Here is a 20,803-nt window from a genome sequence, read left to right as displayed (position 1 = left end):
ATGCTGGGAGAAGGATATTTGAATTACCTAAATATTAGTCCACTAAAGGCTTCATTCCACCAAGGACTGAGAGGTTTCTGGCTGCAGGAATAGCTGACAGGAGGCGTCTGCCCTGCACCTGCGCGTTTTGGTGCAGCCCAGCAGCCCTGGTACCTTTCCCAGGGGCCATGCACGACCTTGCTCAGGCTGTGCGGGAGCTCCTCCATCCTTTGCTCACCCGAAGTTTTGCCGTTCCAGCTTCCAGGCTGCAATCGGCCACAGCATCACCTGAACGATGCCTCAACAAGGCTCCTCCAGCCTGCTCGTTCATGATCTTTAAGTGAGTCACGAGTCCCTTTGTTGCGGACTGAGATAAGCATCATTTCAATTATTTATTTCCACAAAGGAGTTTGATTATCTCTTTCAGATACAGCAAGGCAGCGCCTCTATCCAACAGACATAAATCAAGCTGTAACACCACTCATCCCTATTTAGTTTATCTTCGGAAGCGAAGGTTATACTCGCTTCTAATCCTTAAAAAGCAGAAGCAGAGACTTTTCTGCCGGCAAACCCATGAGAGCAGCGGGAGCAGGGAGCGATTCCCTGCCCAGGTACGGGAGCAGAAGGACAGACCCCGCTCCGTCCCCTCTTTCCGTGCCCTCGCTGTGCCCGCTGGGGGTGTCAGCAATGACCGGAGCAGAGAGAACGAGCAGAGCCCCGCGGTTCGCCGGGGCCGGCACCTGCCCCTCCGGAGCCCTCCGGTTCCGCGGCTGCCGGGGCTGGCAGAGCGGCACCGGCACCGGGCCGGGCGGGACTTCCCGGCGCGGCGGGCGGGGGCGGCGGGAGGCGCTGACACGTGGCCGCGGCCCGGCGGGGGAGGGAGCGGCGGCGGGGCCGCGATGTGAGCCGGGGAGGCGGAAGGCGCTGCCCGCATGGCCGCGGGGGGCGGCGGCAGGAATGCGCCCCCGGGCAGCGGCCCCCGCGACGGCATGAGGCGGGATGGCGGCACCGAGCCCTACTGGTCCAGGTAAGGCTGGAGCCTCTCCCGCTCCCGGGGAAGCCGCTCCGCTGCTGGCGGCGCTCTCCGGGACTCGCCGGTGCCCTCCCCGCATCCTCGGTCCCCGCAGCTCCCGGGAAGGATGCGGCTCCGGGATGGAGGCGGTCGGGGGGCCCGCAGCGCTCCCGGAGAGGCGATTCCGGAGGAGCTTGGTGCTCCCCGTCGGACCGGGACCCTCCTGTCCCTGTCGCGCTGCTGCCCTCCGGGAGGGATACGGTCCCGCCGCCCCGGGCGGTTCCCGCTGTCTCGCTCCTCCGGACTGCCGCAGGGAGGGTAGAAAGAAGGGGGAAGATAGGGAATTACTGTGAAAAACAAGGGAAAAAAACAAACAAACAAACAAACAAACAAAAAAAAACCCAAAAACCAACTATTGAGCTTATTTCTGGCCTGTAATCAGTGAATTAAACACAAAACCGCTATGAGGTTCTTATCGAAGTGTTCCAGTGGGGATGTTTGTACTGGCGATAGTCATTCATTGAGATAAAGTCTGGAATAGGAGCTGGGCAGCAAGCTAGACAGCCTGAACTGCTCTTGATGCAAAGTCATTAAAATACTTAAAATGCAGTTAAACCCCCAGTGAGCACCTCTAAAAGCAGGGGCACAGGCAGAGGCAGGGTGATCCAGTGTCCGGTGCTGCTCCTCTCTGCCACCCTGACAAATTCATCCAGCACCAAGACCTCAGGATCAGCCCCTTTTCCCATCTGAGGTGGAGTGAGATGGTGATTCCAAAGTACCAGTGGGGCAGCTGGAATTCATGGTCTGAGGCTTTTCCAAGCTGGGAGCCCCTGGACTCCCTGTGCTTGAGAAATCTGGCTCGGTTTCAGCTGCTGATGCGTGGCTGCCGCCGTGGTGCCCAGCCCTGGGGCTCCCCCCTTCCCCTCGCCTTGGGGTCACACTGCGGTGACAGCCGCAGGACGGACAGGTGGCACCCGTGCCAAAGCACAGGGACACGGGGCCAGGGCAGGGATTGCCCCTGGATGAGTTGGTGTTTCTCGTCCGTGGCTCTCTGCAGGGGCAGCAGGCTCTGAACTGCTGTCCCGAGGGGGAATCCTGCACTCACAGATTGGGATGTCTCATCAAATCCACGCTCACTCTGAGTAACGGGGTGGGTCTTAAAGAAGACCTTTGGCACAGAGGCGCTTAACATTTGAAGGTTTTTCCCCCCAAAGCACTTAGGAAAATTCCTTCTCTGTCTCCCCCTTGCTAACTTTTCCCTAAGTCTTTGAGAAGTGGGAGTGGTGGGACCTCACACCGGATTTTCATGAGGAAAAACTTTAGTTTATAGGCTTCTCCTCTAGGAAAAAAAAAAAACAAAAAAACAAGAAAACATTTGACCAGAACAAGCTCTCCTGTTTCTCAAATCTCTTCGGAAAAATGCAAAACATAGATAACACTTTCCAAAACAAAAGTGATGAAAACAGCCTGTTGATCGAGACAGACATTTTAAGTGATTCTGACCATGCTAAGTGCTGCTAATAATTGAGAGAATCCCTTTAATGGGAAGGAGCAGCAGGATAACCCTAAGGCACCTCAGATCATTATCTATATTGCTGTAGTTCACAGCAGCTGAGATCGTGTCCCCATTGTTTAATGTAGACACAGAGGTGGTCACAACCCTTCTTTAGGAAGATTTTATGGAGGTTTTATGGCCTAAAAGTAAACTGGGCAGGCGGAGGTTGAGTAAGGAGGAGCAAAAAGGGGGAATGAGCCACTAGATCATTGGAGCAGGTTTGTCAAATTGTATCAAGTACCTCATTGGGTGAAGTGAATTTGGTGGACAATTTGTGAACAGTATATGCAAATAACTAACTTTCATATATTCCAAGTAGTGAGTTACTGCCATGGGGACAAGGTCTTATCAAGTGGGGGAAGTGACATGGGTTCTCTTTTCATGCTCCAACAAAAGACATGCCAGGCAGCCTTCCAAGATCTGTCAGTGCAAGGAGAGATAAAAAGTTATCTTGGCAGGTTTATTTTTCCATCTTTGTTCATGCATCTTCTTCTTTTGTCCTCCCTTTTTCCAACTGGCTTCTCCTTCCTCTTCCACTCTTCTTGCCTTGTGTTTTCTCCTGCCTGCCTTTCCCAAACTTTTCTGCAGGTTTCCAATGGCTCCATTATCACACATCTCTTCCAAGAACAGCACTTGGCGATTTCTGTTTGGGGCTTGAAAAAGCCCTCATGCTTATGAGGCACATCTGGACAGTTAGAGAGCATTTCTTAATGATGATCCTGACATGCCAAAGCAGAACCCCTTGGGCAGAGGATGTGTTTAAACATTTCTGGTTTGACTGAGGGAAGACCAAAGCAGTGAAAAGAGAAATCAGTTGCTGAAGGCTGCACACAAAGCCACCAGCAGATCCAGCACTGGATGTGGGGCTCACAATTTGGATGGTGCCTCCAGGAGAGAAAAGGAGCATGAAAAACTCACTGTGCCCTGGGAAAGCAAATGACTCCAGAAGCCACTCTGCATCTCCCAGCCTCCGGCTACACCTGAAGACAAGGGGTGATTATAAAAGTTTCTTTAAGCTCCAGAGATAAAAGGAGTCTTACCCCTGGCCACAGGCTGATCTCCAGTCACCTGATCTTTGCCCAGAGACAACAGTCAGTTGTTTTTTCTGAGTTCTGTGCCCCTCATCTTTTATCAACATAATGTTGCAGCTTTAGTTGGTTATTTGGGGTATTTTTAGTGGTTGGGATATTTGTTTTACAAGTTCCTCACCCCGGGTTTAATAGTGACCTTGCTGAGAACTTTTTTCACATGGAAAACATAAGCAGGGCACACATTTCATTCCTGACTGATCCATGTATGCCCTCAGATCAGTGTGCAAAGCACGCCTCTGCTTTATTATAATGTTTTCTCACCACCTCCACCTGGACTCAACAACTACTTCCAGCTCATATGAGCTGCTGAAATTTAATTTCATCTTTGCTTTTGCCGAAAGCAAGAAATGAAGAGAGGGAATAAACCCAGAGCTCGTTTGCTGAACACCACTTTGTTGCCATCTGCAGCTCTGTGGAGGGAGCTTGAGCACAGGAGGCAGACAGGAAGCCAGCAGCTTTCCCAGGAAAAAAAGCTCTGTGTCCTCTGTGCTGCTCTTGTTGGCTGCTAGCTGGATTGGGAAAAAAAAAATCCAACAAGTCTCCCCTAAACCCCAAAGCTAGTTTTGACAGTGACAAATCATTAGCTTGGAGCTGGTCTAGAGCATGACAAAATCTGCTTGAGGAGTGGGGGGAGAAATTACTCCAAGCCTCTCTCTTGACAAGCATGTTAGATTTTGAAGGAGAGATTGTTGAGAAAGACAAAGAATGAGAAGTGAAAGGACTGTCAAACAGGGTTAAAAATAACAACCTGGGCATTATCTCCTGGCACAGGGGTGTCTGCATGGCTGCTGTGTTGGTGCCACGTCAGTCAGTCCTGCTCGTGGTGGAGATGATTGTAAATTAAAGCTATAGGCAGGGAAGCTGGAGAAGAGTGTTTTTGAAGGAGGATGATCCCGTGGGCCTGGGAATGGGTGATGAGGGAAGTGTGGACACACCATGGTTGACAGGGGGACCACAGGCACCAGCTGCCAGTGCTGGGGACATTCCCCTGGGTGGGGGTGGCCGCAGCTTGGGCTGCTGGGTGTGCTGTGTTTGGAGCTGGTGGCGTGGCTGGGAGCTCAGTACCAGCGTGTGGGCTCACCCCCATTCTGCCCTGGGCTTCTGCCAGGGCCTGGGGAGTGTCCCCTGCTGGTGGCTGGGACAGCGGGAGGGCTGGGGGCACAGGGGGTGACGGCACTGATGTGCTCTCTGTGCATCTCCCAGGAGCTGTTTCTGATCTCTCTCTAGAGAGGGGAACTGAGGTAGAGATGCCCTCCCTGGGAGGTGGGTGTTGTGCTCTGCTGATGGTCCCTGTGCCCATCCTGTGCAGATCAGGAGCTGCAGTTCCCAGTTCTTCTAGTTAAGGAAAACACCCACAGATATTGCAGATGGCTTCTGGCCAAGAGCTGTTGCTGGGACAGGCTGTTCGTAGTCATGCTGTCTAACACAGCTCTCTTAGCACCTGAAAATACCTGGAGGTCCTGACTCGTGCCTTGGAGGGGCTAAACTGGGATGTAATTGACAGCCTGAACCCCAGAGAGTCCATCTCAACAGTGACCTGAGTGTCTGCCAGAGCCCTGCAGACCGGGGCAAAGGAGGGAGGCGAGTCAAGAGAAATAAAAGTTGAATAAATATTTGCTCTGTGGCATCTACTGGAGAAATTCCTCCAGCAGGAAAACACACTGCAAATAAAGATACCCTGTGCTGCTGGCCCTGCTTGCACTGCCAGACAGCTCAGCTTGCTTTTGCCCCTTTGGGGATCTCAGGCATCCTTGAAAAATCCATCCTAACCACTGTGCCCTGACTGGGGGATCCATTTGGTTGGTGGGAGCTGGGTCTCAAGGAAATCAGGGGATGCTTGGAAGCAAAGCCATTTCCACCCAGTGTCCAAGGCTGCATTTGGAGGAGGAGAACCAAGGGACATCAGACAGGGCTGCTCAAAAAGCCACCCAGGAAGAGTCATAAGGGCTTGGGCTAATTATAGTCTGAGTGGTGGTTGGAGGTTTGTGAAATAGGAAGTGTTTCTGGCTGCATGGCTGCTTTGCTCAGTGAAGAGAGTCTCGGTGATGTGCAGGAGGGGATGCACCTGCAGTGCCTGTCTCTTGTGGGGAGGAGGGGACTGCAAGCCAGGCTGGGCACTGAGGAGCCACTGCCATCACTCAGCACCAGATTACATCAGTTTGGCGGCTCCAGAAAAACTCCAGAGATTCCCTGTCAATGGTGTGGAGGGCTGGCCCCTCCCACAGAAGTGCCTGCCACATATAGCCAGGACTGGCCCAGGGATCTTGGTGGGGGATGCTTGGTCTGGAGGGTGAATCAGGCTGGTGGCACCAGTGACAGCAGTGGCTGTGATTTCCTGTGCTCTGACTTAGGCTGGTTATCTGCAGCACATTCTGTCTCCCTCCCTCGCCAGGGGATGGGTTAGATTTAATCTGTTACCCCTGGTGAGGTTTCACTTCTCAGATGGCTGATGTCACCCACAAAAACTTCTGTTTGATTTGTCACTATTCCTTGGCTTTGAAAGGAGGGGTTTAATTCCTGTCTTTGTGCTAGTCCAGGTTCCTCCTGTGTAACCTCTGCTGTTGTTGTTTTGCACTGAGCAGAACGTTGAGTCATCTGCAGCCTCTGTGATAACTATAATTAGGAGAAAATGCATTTACAAAGCTCTTTCCTGTGATGCAAGCACGTCATTGTCCTTGCAGGGAAATTATTCCTGCCATGCTTCCAGGTGGGTGTGAGCAGCTACTGATTACATTTGACACTCATACTCTTTGCATGGATTTTCCTAGCTGGATGTGCTGCCTACAGAGGCAGAGGTAGTCTGAAGCCATCATTATATTCTCCACTTGTTGTGAGCATGATCCCTACTGATGTAATTAAACATAAAGGAAGAGAATATAGAGTGGAGTAGTAGTCAAAGAGAACATTGAGAGTGTGTCATACACCCAGAGATTTATTTAGTACTTTGGAATAAAAATAAAAGTCAAGAGAAAAATATATCCCTGGAGTTTTGTCAGAACATCAGTTGGAGAGGCTTCTTGAGAGAAATGGAGTAAAGAATCCTGGAGATGCTCAGGTCTTAATTTCTCCCTCTTACACCTTGTTGCAGAGTTATACAGGGTTTAGGATAAAGGAAGAACTGTTGATCTGGTAATAAAGTGCTGCTGTGCTTATCAGGATAACTGCAGGTTATTCTGAACACCCCAGAATGACTGGAGAGACAGAGCTCAGCCCCACTCCAGTGAAAGCTCATAAAGGTTTCCCTTTGCTGCAAGGGAAAAGTGCAATTTACAGACTATCTTAGTGGCTAAATAATAGAAAATACCTCCACACATCACTGGCTGCTGTGCTTTACTCCATCACCTCGATTGTTGCAGGTTCAGTAGCTCAAATTTATCAGTGCTGTGCTCCTGGAGATAACAGAGATTATGGCCCTGGACTGGCAGCAGCCCATTTGGGCAGGGCAGGCAGGAGTTGTGCCTGGAAGCATCCCAGCTCTGAAATGTTTTCCATGGCTGGTTATCCCCACCTGCCCTCTGCCTTTGGTGGGGGATTTATACCCCAAAATCTCCTGTTGTATTGTCCTGCTGGGGTTTCTCTGACCCACACATGCAGTGTCCTGGAGCCTTTGATTTCCCTGTGCTTTTCTGTGGCAGGCTGGGGTCAGTGGAGCCACTGTTCCTGGAACTGGCTGGGGCTGGTGATTAAAAACCAGCCCACCTCTGGTTTTGCAGCAAATGGAGATATGACTGAAGATAACTTCCTCTCAGGGTAAGCCCAGGAAGGGGCTCTGAGAGCATTTCCCAGCTGGTTGGAATGACTGAGGCAGGTCAAGCCCTGGTTACTCATTCCTCCAGCAAAGAGACGTGAGGTTTGCCAGTTCCTGTGTTATTCTGTGCACTCGTGCGTGTGCACAGTAACAAGAGTTCCAGCCCTCTAAACACCACCTGAAACACTTCCAGTTCCTCCTGCCAGAGGTTAGCCCTGAGCTGCTTATCTGCCTTGTCAGGAAACAGCAATAAATCCATCTCCAGCAGGTTCACCTGTTCTGCTTTTCATTGTTCCTTCACCTCCCCCCTGTGAGGGCCCATTTACACCTTTACAAATGGGTTTGTGCTGTGTGGGATTAACCCACATTTATCATCATTCCACTACAGAGAAACCAGCTCTCTGTTTGATGTAAAAGGTGACCCAGGTTGTTTCCCACATGGAGGGTGGGTGTGTTTAGCAGGGTGGAAAGCCCAGAGGTTACTGCCCTGGTACAGTGAATTCCCCTGGAGCACAGAGTCTGTTAGCTCAGTGCTTTGTGCTCTGGCCTCTGGGCAGAGAAATAATCAAACACAAATAGTACCAATAGTGGGTGTTCTTACTCAGCTTTTAACTCTGTAATTCACTGGCAAAGGGGGGCACCCAAAGTGGCATGGCTGAGAGAAGGCAGAGGGATTTACCTGACATTTGCAGCAAAATGTGTTTGTTTGCTCCAGAAGCCATCACTGACTTGCTTCTCACCTACTCCTGTAGGAGCCCTTTTCTTGAGGCTGAGAATTCACACCCCAGAAATATATATTCTGTTAACATATTTTGACTTTTATTATCTAAAATTTCTTGTCTGTCCAGGCTTAATTATTTTGCTTATCTCTCTGAGCTCTTCAGGCCCACCAAGTCTTGTCTCTCTAAAAAATTCCTGCATATCCCTCCTTTTTAGGATGGGTAACACAAATCACCTCCCCTGGGGAATGGGTAGAAATGCCAAAGAGCTAATGTCTGCTACCAAGAGGTGTGTCTCATGCAGGTGCTTCCAAGTCATGCCCTGACCTTTCCTTTGTTATCCTTAACTTTTAAAGAACAGTTTTTTGTTTGGGGGTAAAAAAGCAAACAAACCAGGTTCCTTCCTGCCTTTCCCTCCATCTGCAGCCAGTGATGTCCAAGCAGCCCATTCCACCTTGCAGCCTGTGGACAGACATTTGCTGCTGGAGTCAAATAGTGTTTGGGATGAAGCTGGCACCATTCCTAAAAGCCAGCAGATGGGATGCACTCTGTGCCAGCACCGCTGTGCCCGGGGGACTTGTGCTGACCTTCATTTTATCCAGACAGACTCGGCTGGCAAAGCCAAGCTGACCCCCAAACCCTGGCTGTGCAGGGACCCAGGGGGCCCAGCATCCCCTGCCCTTTCCCACCTTCCTCTCCCTCCCTGCAGGCCTGAATGCCGTGTGTGGACAGCGATGCTGCTGCTGGGGACGTGCCTGCTGTACTGTGCCCGTGTCACCGTGCCCATCTGCGCCGTGGCACTCAGCTCCTACTTCGACTGGGACAAGAAGCAGTTTGGTGTCGTGCTCAGCAGCTTCTTCTGGGGATACTGCTTGACACAGATTGTTGGAGGACACATCAGTGATCAGTACTGGAAATTATTCTCATGTTTTCTTGGTTTAATGATGCTTAGCTTGGTTTTGACACCTCAGTTCCAGTTCCAGACCCCAGCGATGGGGTGGAGGGTCCAGTGTGTCCATGGGGAGAAGCTCTGGCTGAGAAGGGATGTGGGGACTTTAGACTGGCCAGATAGAAGCTGTGGATGTCTCATCCCTGCAAGTGATTCTAGGATTCTGTGAATACAGCTTTTCTGATTTGATCTGCACAGGTGATCTTTGTTTTCAGTTCAGCACTTCCAGTCTTTCTGCCCTATATTCTCTTGCAGTCTTTTCTCAAGCAAGTCCCCATACACTGTTTCTATCATGTTTAGAAAAACTCTCTCCATTGTGTCATATGAATTAAAAAGCAAACAATTTCCCCAGCTGGCTGTAAGGGAGGATCTGAATCCTTACCTGCTTGAGTCCCTTTCCCCAGCCAATCTATTCTTAGTGAGAGAGCTTTTCTATGAAATCTTTTGTGAGGAGCACATGCCTGGAAGGGATGCATTATCTGTGAAGTGCACTGTGCTATTTAATTGAGGTCCTTAAGAGTTTGCAAGAAAACACCCAGAGAAACCTGAATGGTAAAAGGCAGAGCTGAGGATTGCAAAAGAGCAAATGGAAAACACCATCACTGGTTAAGAGAAGCAGAATGGTGGAAGCAGAATGGTGGCAGCAGCTGGGCTTCCCCTCCACCACCATCAGAGAGTTGAGTGGCTCAGTGCTGTGAGATCTCTGGGATCAGTTGGATGGGCAGGGCTGGCAGGAACGGGGAAGGGAAAAGGTCAGAGCTACTCCCCTAGGGCCAAGAGAAGAACAGGTTTGACCAAAAGGCTGCTCCTAAAAACAGGTTAAACTGGGAAGGGCACTTGAGTCTGTGCTGGAGGACTTTGCCCTTTTGCCCTGCTGTCTTTGATAATGTGTTTTCTGTCTTCCAGAATAGGAGGTGAGAAAGTCCTCCTCCTTTCAGCATCAGCCTGGGGGTTCCTCACAGTCCTCACCCCGCTGCTCACCCACATCACCTCAGCCCATCTGGTTTTTATGACCTCCTCCAGGTTCCTCATGGGGCTCCTGCAAGGTGAGGCCCCTGTCCTGACTGTCTGTGTGTCTGTCTGTCCAGGGGCCTCCTTGCACAGAGGCTCACGTGCAGCACATTGAGATGCAAGTCCCGTGGTTTGCAGTGCATGAACCCTTCCCATGGGTGTCTGGGCAATCCTCAAAACAGCCTCCACATCCAGAACTTCATGGGAAAAACCAGTGACATTTCTAGAGAAAGTCACTGACAAGTCATTTCCCTGTAGAAATCTCTTTGCCAGACAGGGGCTGCTGGCTTTGGAAATCATTTCTGGTCACGTTTGGTTTTCCACCTTTTAAAACTCCTTCAAAACACTCAAAGAAAATTGGCCCTTGCCAAAACTTTTGGATAATTTGGAGTGATTTTCCTTCCCTCTTGCCAAGCTGCAGCACTGGGAAGTGCATTGGCACTGATGGATTTACAGTAGCAGTGGTGGTGATGAAAAGGGATTACGGAGAAGGCACAAAAAACCATTTGATGGCGATGGATCCACTCAGTTTATTTTATATCCCTGGTTTGAATTCACCAAAGCTTCTGCTGCTTTGTCTCAGTGTTTTGCTCACTCTGGATCTTTTAAATTTGGGGTTTCTTTGCCTAACTGCTCCCTGCCTTGCTGCTGTTTCTCTCAGGGGTGTACTTCCCATCCCTGGCCAGCCTGCTGTCCCAGAGGGTCCGGGAGAGCGAGCGAGCCTTCACCTACAGCACAGTGGGGACTGGATCCCAGTTTGGGTGAGTTCAGAGGCCTCTGAGCAGCTGTGACAGCTCTGGACATCCTATCTGATGAAATGCCATTAAATAGTTGGAGGCAAAACTCACAGCCCAAAGTACGTGTGGATCCACGGGTCCTCAAGGACTCCTGCTGCAGCTGAGGAAGCCTCAGGCAGTTGCTGTCCTGCCTGCCAAGGATTTATGTATTGTTTTCTCTTTCTTTTCAAACCAGACTTTGAAGACTGTTTGCAACATTTAATTACTATGGGAAACAGCCCAATTCAGTAGGAAGAACCTGGCATTGGTCACCTGTCCTCTCTGATAGATGGGAAGAATAAAACTTCTCCATCTCTGCTGATCTCCATCAGAATTTCCTTTCTAAATGGGAAGGTTGCTTAAAAGCTGAATAGAAATATCACTGTGTTGAATCACTTAGTTTTCCAATGTTCTCATTTCTTTTGCTGCTTTAAACATTCTCTGGGATACTGCACACCACCAACCTCCTTTTCTTTCCCCAATGACCATTTTTCAGTGAGAGGCAGGTGAGGGTAAGGTCCCTTTGGGATTTCTCCTGCCACTGAGGATCTGGCCTGAGATGCCACTCAGGGAACAGGACAGGTTGCACAGGTGGGACTGGTGGCAGCACCCACACATGCAGTGACTGAGAAATTCTCCCTGTGAGGGTGCTGAGGCCCTGGCACAGGGTGCCCAGAGCAGCTGTGGCTGCCCCATCCCTGGAAGTGTCCAAGACCAGTTTGGATGGGGTTTGGAACAACCTGGGACAGTGGAAGGTGCCCCTGCCCATGGCAGGGGGTGGAACAAGATGAGCTTTAAGGTCCCTTCCAACCCAAATAATTTTAGGGTTCTGTGGTTCAGTGACAGCAGTGTTGACCCCAGGGACAGTCTCCCATCAATGTGCTCAGTCTGAGCTCTCAGCCAGGCCAGTAAATCTGAGTGCTTTCCCTTGCAGAACTCTGCTGATTGGTGGTGCAGGATCTCTCCTCCTGGACTGGTACGGCTGGGAAAGTGTTTTCTACTTCTCTGGTTTGCTCACTCTGCTCTGGGTTTATTGCACCTGCAAATACCTCCTGAGTGAGAAAGGTGAGTCCAGATCCCTGGGGCTGCCAGTGCTCCCAAGGATCTGGGAACAAAGTGATTCCATTATTTTTGCAATTCCTGTGTGTTTCCCAGATCATGCCTGGTTTTACACAAAGGCCTTTTGCTCAGATGTGTTCTGTAACACACGCTGTGTCTCACCCAAGATCCCCAACCCAAAAACCAGGATTTGAGCTCTTGCAATGCTGATTTCCTATTTCAAGTCCCACGCTGGATTATATCATTGCTGAGAGCCTGATCTGGCTCCTCAGTACTCTTTAAGCACCAGTGAAAACACAAACCAGAGCATGATCTTCAAAGTGGATTAAGCTAAAGCAGGACAAGATACTTACTCCAAACTAAGAGCATCTACACACAGAGCTTTTAAAAACCAGTTAATCCACAATATCTCTTCCCAAATAACTGCCTAGGAGTAATTCCACATATGGACAAACCATTACACCTGGCTACAGCATTATTAGGTGAGTGTGGTATGTAGGATCTGAGCTCACTGGAAGCTGGGTGTGTGTCTGGTGCTGCACAGAATCCAAACCCAGTCCGTACCAAGGGACTTCTGTTTCATTATAAAAAACACATGGGTGAAGGTGGCTGGATAGGGAGGGGTGTGGAAAAAATTTGGTCAGTGTAGCAAGGTATTTCCATGAGCACTCAAGGCTGGTAGAGCCAAAAAACCAAGGGCTAGAAGGAGATTACAAGTGGTTGTACAGCAGTGTCCCAGGGCTGCACAGGTAATTACTGACCACAGCTTTCCTTGGGCTGTTTTCTTCCCTGCAGAACTCACCATCCCCATGAACTGTTTAACAAGAGGCCTCTCAGTGCCCAAGCAGACCAAAGTTCCCTGGAAGCAGCTGTTCAGGAAGGCACCAATCTGGTAGGCAGCTGCATGCATTGGCCAGGCTGGCAGCATCCTCTCTTTTCTCCTCTCTGGGCTTATTTCTCCTGCCTCTGTGGTTTTTGTCCACTTACTTATATATTTGAGAAGCAGAACCAGTTTTCTAATTCCTTCAGTATAAATAAAGAGCTGCAAAGGTAAGCTTGGCAAAGGTGGTTTATGTTCTGTCCACAGGGCTGTCAGCCTCGAATGTTGCTGGCAAATCTTTCTCCTTCCCAGGCTGTTCCCCCTGGATGAGTCCTGTGCTCCTCCAGAGTGATATTTTCCACGGGTCTTGTTGGAAATGCTGATTGTAATGGGCTCCTAACAAGTGCTGCTCAGGGGCCCTGGGTGGCACGGGCTGAGTTCTCATTGCTGCCAAACATCTTTTTAATGGCCATTTTCCCTTTGGGATGCTGCAGTGGGTACTGAAGCCCATCCAAGCTGTTCCCAAGGGCTGTTTTAAGGCGAGGAGGAGGAGGAGGATGATGGGGCTGCAGGGCAGCAAACCCATTCCTGCCTTGAATAACAATGGAGCTGATAACAAATCCCTAGAAAACCCTAAACACTTCTCAGAGCAGGAGGGTTCTTGCAGGGCTGGAAGGGAAATGCAGTGGCATAATTAGCGCCTCAATTAACCTCTCCTGGCCCCGGGGCTGTTCGGTGGGGCAGCAAGGAGAAAGCTGAAAGCAGTGACAATCTGAAGCTGAAAATCAGCTGGAGCTGAAAATCTCTGACGACAATCTCAGGAAGGCGAAAGGAGCAGCTCTCCATGACAAAAATCTCCGGGGTTTCTGTTGGGAGCTGACCCCTGGAGTGCCCTTCCTTTCCCAGGCAGCATGACCTGTCCCTGCTGATTGTTTCCTCTCAGCTGTGTATTTGCAGGGCTGTCATCATCGCCCAGCTCTCCACGGCCAGCACCTTCTTCACCCTGCTCTCCTGGCTGCCGACTTTCTTTAAGGAAACTTTTCCAGACTCCAAGGTGGGTTGGCTCCAAAGCAGAGGCATTGCTGTTCAAAGGAGGCTGTGCTGGGTGCCTGCCAAAAGGGGGTGGAGGTGAGGAAGATGATGGCAGAGGGATTTGGTGAGAGCACACTGGGAGGCAGGAGGAGGTGGGAGGTTTCCCTGTGGGGTTTGGAGCTGTGGCACCTCTGCTCATGCTTTGGAGATCTCTCCAGATTGCAGAGGCTGGTTTCTAGCTGCTTGTTTAGGGATGATGAAGGATGTAGGGAAGAGCAGGTTTTATTGGGTTTTAGACTGTTTTTCTTCTGAGAAAAAGATAATTTTTCAACTAGCACAAAGCTCATGACATTATGCTGTTGCAAATAAGCACCATTCACTCCTAATATTTTTACAGGGTTTTTAACTGGACTAACATTGTACAGCTCAGGCCTGCCTGTGAAAATTACAATTACCATTAATAACAATAATGTGCACTTCAAAAATACTACAAAAGCTTCCCTCTCCTCAGCACAAATGATAATCCCATTTTTCAAAAAGCCAGGCAGTACTGATCTGGGCTGAGAGCTGGCATTTTCATCTTGTTCTCAGAAACTCAGTCTCCTCCACAATGGCTCTGTTAGCTTTTTACAATTTCCAGAGCTGCTTACAAATGCCTTTTCATATTACATATGTAAAGCTCTTTATGGCATACTTGATATTTATATTAAAATCATGTGTTAAACCAGCAAACATATTGTTGTGACAAGATCTGTGCACCTCGAGTAATGTGCTTGTGCAGCAGTAATTTACCATCTGTTAAGCATTATATCATGGTGCCCTTATGTAAGATGCTCTATAGAGTGCTCCTGCAGCTGATAATCGTTTTGTGCAGTTTAAAACGGGCTGAGGCTGCTTGATTTTAAAGGATGGCTCAGGATCCCTACTGTGGGTAACCTGTGTCACCTGCTGGCCAAAATCCCTTGCTGCAGGTGAGCTGGGCAGCTGCCCGTGGCCACCTGAGTGAAGGTGATGGAGGGTTTGGCTCAGGGTGATGGGCTGTGGGATGGGACAAGGCTGGGGTTGATGTGCTGAGCTGCTGCCAACAGACAGCACCACCCCACAGAGCCCATGGGCTAACATTGTCAAAAATGACCCAGACCCAGATTTCAAAGGCATGGAAAGATGCAGATGGACCCTGGTGTGATTTCCAGGAGCATCTTTAACAGGATTATTCGAGCCCAAGATCATTCAGGCCTCCCACACAGCCCAAAGCCAGACAGGAAGGGGAGATGCCCCCACAGGGTGATGGGCTCTGAGCAAAGGGGGAGATGCTGGGGGTGGTGGGTGCATGGATGGATGAGTGGGTTCAACCAGCTGAGATGAAATCCAGCCTAGCCCACGCTGATTTCAGCTCCTGTGGGATCTGGGCACCAAAGTGCCCCTGAGCAGCTGTAATCCAGCTGACCACTAATGGTCTGTGATTACAGCTGCAGCTCACTTAATTGAAAATGGGCCGAAGGATGTTGGTACTCATAATGTTACCTAATCCTGCCATTAGAAAATCCAGCTCTGCTCCCTCAGCCTCACACAGTAATGCTGCTAATGAGCTGGAAGCTGCTGGAAATTTTGCCAGCAGCTCTGCTGAGGACCCACAGGAAACCCACACTGAGCTTCCCAGGGCTCTGTGGCTGCCCACCATGTCATCTTGCTGAGCAGTGAACTTTGCCATGTCTAATCCCTCTTTCCCAGACTTTTCTGCCTCTCCTCTGGATGCAGCATTGCTGGGGAAGAAGGAAAGACAAAAATCTGCAAATGCTGCAGGCTGTGATGCATCTGCTCCCTCACAGAGCTTGGAGTGGGGCACAGGGCAGCTGGGAGCTGGCTCTGCCAAGGGGGTGCAGGTGCTGAAACAAGTCCTGAGTGCTTCATTATTTCTTTTTTCTACAGGTAAACTGTGGACTGTCAAAATATTTGCAAAAAAACTCAGCTCTGACAACAAATCTCTCTTGGTTTTCCCTCCTTTTCAGGGCTGGGTGTTTAATGTAGTCCCCTGGCTGGTTGCAATTCCGACGAGCTTGTTCAGTGGATTTCTGTCTGATCATTTAATTAATCAAGGTGAGAGCTCTCTATGGCTTTTCCTCAGCTCTTATGGGATGTGGGAGGAGGAGGGCTTGTTGGTAGGGGGGAGACCCAGCAAATAAACAATGTGAGGTTCTGATATAAAGCAGAATAAATTGTCCAGTGTCCAAATCCCATCAGTGTGTTTGGGGCTCTCTTTGACCTCATTCACAATATCCACGTGGAGATGACATCTGGGCATCTGAAATCTACTTATGTTGTAGTTTCCTGGCTGGACAACAAGGTGAGCTGTGCTTAACTCCAAGTGTCTCTTTCTTCTCCAGGGTACAGAACCATCACCATCCGTAAGTTCATGCAGGTAAGAGAGCTGGAGCTGTGGCAGAGGGACCTGAGTTACCACTTAAACTCTGATTATGTGGCAGACTAGACCTTGCATGGAGCTGGGTTAGGGATTATGGATGGAAACAGGATTTTCTGCCTTTGCACATTACACAGGATGTGTGAAAGGACATCCAGAGGAAAACCCTGGCTGGGGAACAGAGCCTGGATTAATGGCAGCATTGAGCACAGGGAGTGCTCTGGAGGGGTTTTCTTGCACAACCTGTCCCTGGTCATCCCAAATGACCCCTTAGGTACTGAGGAAGTAGCAATACAAGGGTGAGCAGAAATAGAAATGCTGGGTGAGAACACAGTGTATCCTCTGATCTGCAGCATCACATCCCTCTGGACACACCTCTGGCACAGAAGGACATTGGGGGGGAAAAAAGGAGCACAAGGTGCACACAAACTCATGGCATTGGAAAAAGGAACAGTTTGTTCGTGGCAGGAGTTGCTTTCTTCTTGCAGAAAACGTGCTGTGGTGTTTAATTTTCCCTTTTTTCCAGGTCATTGGCTCTGGTGTCTCAAGCATTTTTGCTTTGTGCCTGGGCCAGACCTCCAGTTTCTGCAAAGCAATAGTGTTTGCCTCAGCCTCTGTTGGACTGCAGACCTTCAACCACAGGTGAGGAGAGCCATGGGGACCCTCAGCTCCCCTGCACGTTTGGCATTTTGGGGTCTTGGAGGAGACCTGGCTGTGAGAACAAGAACTGGCACTTGCCTGAGCTTTGTTTTTGGGACCCTGTGAGGCTGGTGGAGTTTGGAAATAACCCAGCAAACCTCTAGCATGGAAGGGCTTGGACCAGCCAGTAGGAGGGAGATGGAGCAGGAGGGGAATTAAACACTGAACACTTTGAGTTGAATTGTTTTCCTTCTGATACCCACCTGCTTTACTCTCACTCTCCTGCCAGTGCCGTTTCTTATCCAGGAGCTTTCCTTGTGTTTGAAAAATCAAATGTGTTAGTGATGGAAAAGCAGTCATGCTCCATTCAAGCAGCCACTGATCTCCCCCTCTGTCTCTCACCAGTGGCATTTCAGTAAACGTGCAGGACCTGGCCCCCTCGTGTGCTGGCTTGCTCTTTGGTAAGGATTCTGTGGGGTTGCTGTGCTGGAGAGGTGGGGACATGGTCAGCAGCATCAGGGTTTGAGCAGGAGCAGCTCTGGGCAGTGCCTGCCCTGTGTGTGCAGTCTCAGCTTCCTTCTGTGACAAACCTGCAGTGCTGGGGCAGGTGGCACCACCAAGGTGCCTTTGTGCCTCTCTGAGGGGCTCTGCTGCACCCAGGGCTGGGCTGGGGCTGTGTCAGTGCCCAGAGCAGCTGTGGCTGCCCCTGGAGGTGTCCAAGGCCAGGCTGGACAGGGCTTGGAGCAGGGCTTGGGGAAGGGGTCCCTGCCATGGCAGGAGGATGGAATGAGCTGAGCTTTAGGGTCCATCCCTGCTCAAACCAGTCAGTGATTCCACAGTCACAAAGGCATTTTGCCCAACAAGCAGACCAGGGGTTGGTGGCAGTAATGAAACCACTCATGTCTGTGGGTTTTCACAATTTCTTTTCACACCTTTTCTTTCCAGGGGTTGCAAATACAGGAGGAGCCCTCCTAGGTAAAGTACATTCCTGCAGCTCCTCCTTTCCTCTCCCTGCAGAGGGCAGGATCCAGCCCAGAGCCTTTGCATTTTCTCCTCTGCAGGTGTCATCTGTGTGTACCTGGCTGGATACCTGATTGAGACCACTGGCTCCTGGATTTCTGTTTTCAACCTGGTGGCAGCTGTGAACAGCATTGGGCTCTGCACATTCCTCCTGTTTGGAGAGGCCCAGAGGGTGGACACAGACTCTGAATATGTGGATCTTTAGAGATGAGCCCAAGAAGCAGCTGAAGGACAGGAGAGTGTCACATCTATGGATCATTCTTGCACAAGTGCCAAAGAACATTTTACTTTTTTTTTTTTTAAGGTGTTTTAATGGGAAAAAAATATGCTGAAACCAAGTACATAATGGGTCTGGATGAAATCCATGGGAGAAAAGAAATTTAGAGTTCATTTTTCTGCTCAGGGCTGTAGCTGGTGGCTTGCAGAGCCATCCAGCTCAACATCTCCAGTGAGAATATGGTCTGTGAGACCAGTTTGTCCCAGCTTGTGTCTCGTGGACAAATATCCTTGTGGCCAAAGCAGCTGACCTGGCCTGTCCCCCAAGGCTGCTCCTGAGGGGAGCTGCTTCTCCATGTGGGAGTGGGGCTGCCATGCTCTGCTGTGCTGTGCCACCAGGTGTCCTGTGGGGTGTGACACCAGGAACACCCCAACGAGAGCCTGTGCCCTTAACCCCCTCGTGTGCCTTTGTTCTGCAGCAGGTACAGCCAGGTCTCCAGGGCTGTGAGGTGAATTCCAGGCTTCCCTTCAGGGCTGTGTGTGTGCCCTGGGCCATGGGGCTGTGCCAGTCCTGCTCTCACAGAGCTGGGAGAGGGCTCCAAGCCAAGCCTGGCTTTGCCCAAGGGCCCAAGGTGTCCCTTCTCTCCCTGGTGGCCTCACCCCAGCCCTGAGCCCAGGTGGACCAGCTCCACCATGAGAGCAGAGCTGAGCTGGACCCTGGGGTCAGGCTTAGCTGGGCTGGCCCAGCAGTGCAGCAACAGCTGAGGAATTCCCTCTGGAGCTGCTTTGGGAAGTGCTGTGAATGTATGGGAAGAACTGGTCACGCTCTGTGCCGTGGATCTACAAGTCCCAGATGCTTTCTGCATGATTAGATGTGTCCTCCACGTGCTCTCAAAGCACTGAGGGAGACTTTCCAAAGAGCTTGGCATAGGCAGGTTTTGTTTCTATGTTAAGCATAAATCAAATTTCTGCATTGGGCATCCACAGGGATGTGGATCCCTGTGGTTCCCCGTGTCAGAGGGAAATACTTGGCTGTAGACACCTCTGAGCTTGAATGTCTTAAAGTTATTTATAAATATTTTAAAATTTAAGCACCAAATCCTATATTTTATGTACTTGAGGCCTGATTCTGCATGCTTGTTTTGAGTGGTACTCCCACCAAATCCAGCACTGTTTCTCAAAGAGGAGGATCTGCCAGCCTCCAGTGTTTGGTTCTGTAGGATCAATTTTAAAGGTGAATTTCACATTAAAGCAATTCATTGCTTTTCCTCCAGTCCCCTGATTGCAGCCTGAAAGGATCTCTTGGGTTTCTGTAGTGCTTACCAGAAATCTCAGGCTAGGAGCAGGTTTCCCAAGGGTCTATAGCAGGAAAGCTATAGATTCAGGTGAAAAAAAAAAAATCCTATTATGCTCTTCCTCACCATATTTTTTTTGGCCAAATTTCTTCTTGGAAGACATTTTGGAGCTGTGTAAGGTTTCTGAATGGCCTGGTTTGTAGTGAAAATACTGCCAGCCTTTTAACTGCAGAGACACTAATGGGCATCACTAATCTGAGCTGAGCCACTTACTGGGCAGAGTTAGAGATAAGGATGGCACTGCCTGATGTCTTCCCAAGAAAATAAAGAATCTATGTGGCCTGATGGGACAGAGAGATAAGAAAGTATTTTATTTTTCTCCTTCTGTGCTCTTTTTTCTCTAAAAGGCTGTTTGCCACCATAGGTACCACTCTGTATTGGGGTGCTGCAGGGCCAGGAAGGCTGCTGGGAATCTTAAATCAGTAAATTGGGAAGAACAGCCAGTAACAAAAAACAAACACAAACACAGCCAGGTTTGCCAAAGAGGCCTGAGGCTGTGCAGCCTGTCCATCCCTGTCAGCTTGTCCTTTGTCCAGTCTGAGCAGATTGCTTGCATGGCCTTTGCTTTAGTGACAGAAAAAAGATCCCCATGGGTTTTGTGGGGTTTTAGAGCATCTTCCCTGGCCATCCAGGAGCACAGGGAGTCAGTTCTGGTTCTCTTTGCTGGTTGCAGCATTTCTTGTGGAGGAGTTGATGGGTTTAAATCACTTACATTTGAATTAGACTGCTTGGCCACCCCTTGGATCTGCCAGCTGGGAAATTTGGAACTGATCTTCAAAGCAAAGTGTTTGGCTGTGCCTTCTCTGTGAATCCAGCTACCATTCCAGTGAGCTGTCCAAGTTATCTGTCTCTGGGACTGGCTGATAAGTTAAATATTTGACCTACACTTGAGGCTTATGTTTCATTCTCATCACACCTCTTTGGTGAAGTATTGAAACTGTTTTATCTGTACTGTTATTTGTTTAAGCCAAAGCTTGTGGTCTGCAAGTTTTTGCTATGGAAGGACCTAAAAAGAATAAAGGCAGTGAATCATTTGCAAACTGTGGTTTTGCTTTGAGTGCAGAGGTGTTAATTTGTGTGATCAATGAGGGCCAGAGGAGTATATTTGATATGATAAACTCCTGGGGGAGGCTGTGTAGTGAGAGTAGCTGGGCTGGCAGATTTTCACAGCATCCTCACGTGTACATCAGACTCAGAGTTCATCCAGCTTCATCTTCTCACTGATTTGGGAAAAATGAGTGAAAAGCTGCCTTCAGCAAAGGTGTAGACAGTAAAGCATCAGCAGGCAGGGTCCAGTATCACTTGTTAAGAGTAATGACACAAATGAAGTGATTCTTGGGTGAGGAGGGGCACACCCCACACACAGATCACCTTCCACATGGTGATCCTGCTCAAAAAAAAAA

At 49.7% G+C, this 20,803-nt stretch overlaps 1 protein-coding gene across 1 annotated transcript; it reads left to right on the top strand.

Annotated features, from left to right (window-relative positions):
• The first annotated feature begins 902 nt into the window (after positions 1 to 902).
• SLC17A9 (solute carrier family 17 member 9) lies at positions 903 to 20,440 on the top strand. The gene is made up of 13 exons (XM_066561577.1): positions 903 to 1,006; positions 8,814 to 9,011; positions 9,960 to 10,099; positions 10,726 to 10,825; positions 11,775 to 11,905; positions 12,695 to 12,791; positions 13,677 to 13,773; positions 15,761 to 15,848; positions 16,136 to 16,170; positions 16,697 to 16,812; positions 17,215 to 17,270; positions 17,755 to 17,784; positions 17,871 to 20,440. Exons 1-13 carry the CDS (start codon positions 912 to 914, stop codon positions 18,032 to 18,034), a joined length of 1,347 nt encoding a protein of 448 aa, XP_066417674.1. The 5' UTR covers positions 903 to 911; the 3' UTR covers positions 18,035 to 20,440.
• The last annotated feature ends 363 nt before the right edge of the window (positions 20,441 to 20,803 follow it).

The sequence above is a fragment of the Molothrus aeneus genome, chromosome 17 (assembly GCF_037042795.1).
Source record: "Molothrus aeneus isolate 106 chromosome 17, BPBGC_Maene_1.0, whole genome shotgun sequence".
Classification (NCBI taxonomy): Eukaryota; Metazoa; Chordata; class Aves; order Passeriformes; family Icteridae; genus Molothrus; species Molothrus aeneus.
Note: the sequence above shows the minus strand (reverse complement) of the source record. Positions and strands in the feature narration are given on the sequence as shown.

Coding starts and splice junctions, on each gene's coding strand:
- SLC17A9 (XM_066561577.1), top strand. CDS start 912: ATGGCCGCGGGGGGCGGCGGCAGGAATGCGCCCCCGGGCAGCGGCCCC. Junction 16,813..17,214: donor CTGCAGACCTTCAACCACAG/GTGAGGAGAGCC, acceptor GTCTCTCACCAG/TGGCATTTCAGTAAACGTGC. Junction 17,271..17,754: donor GTGTGCTGGCTTGCTCTTTG/GTAAGGATTCTG, acceptor TTTTCTTTCCAG/GGGTTGCAAATACAGGAGGA.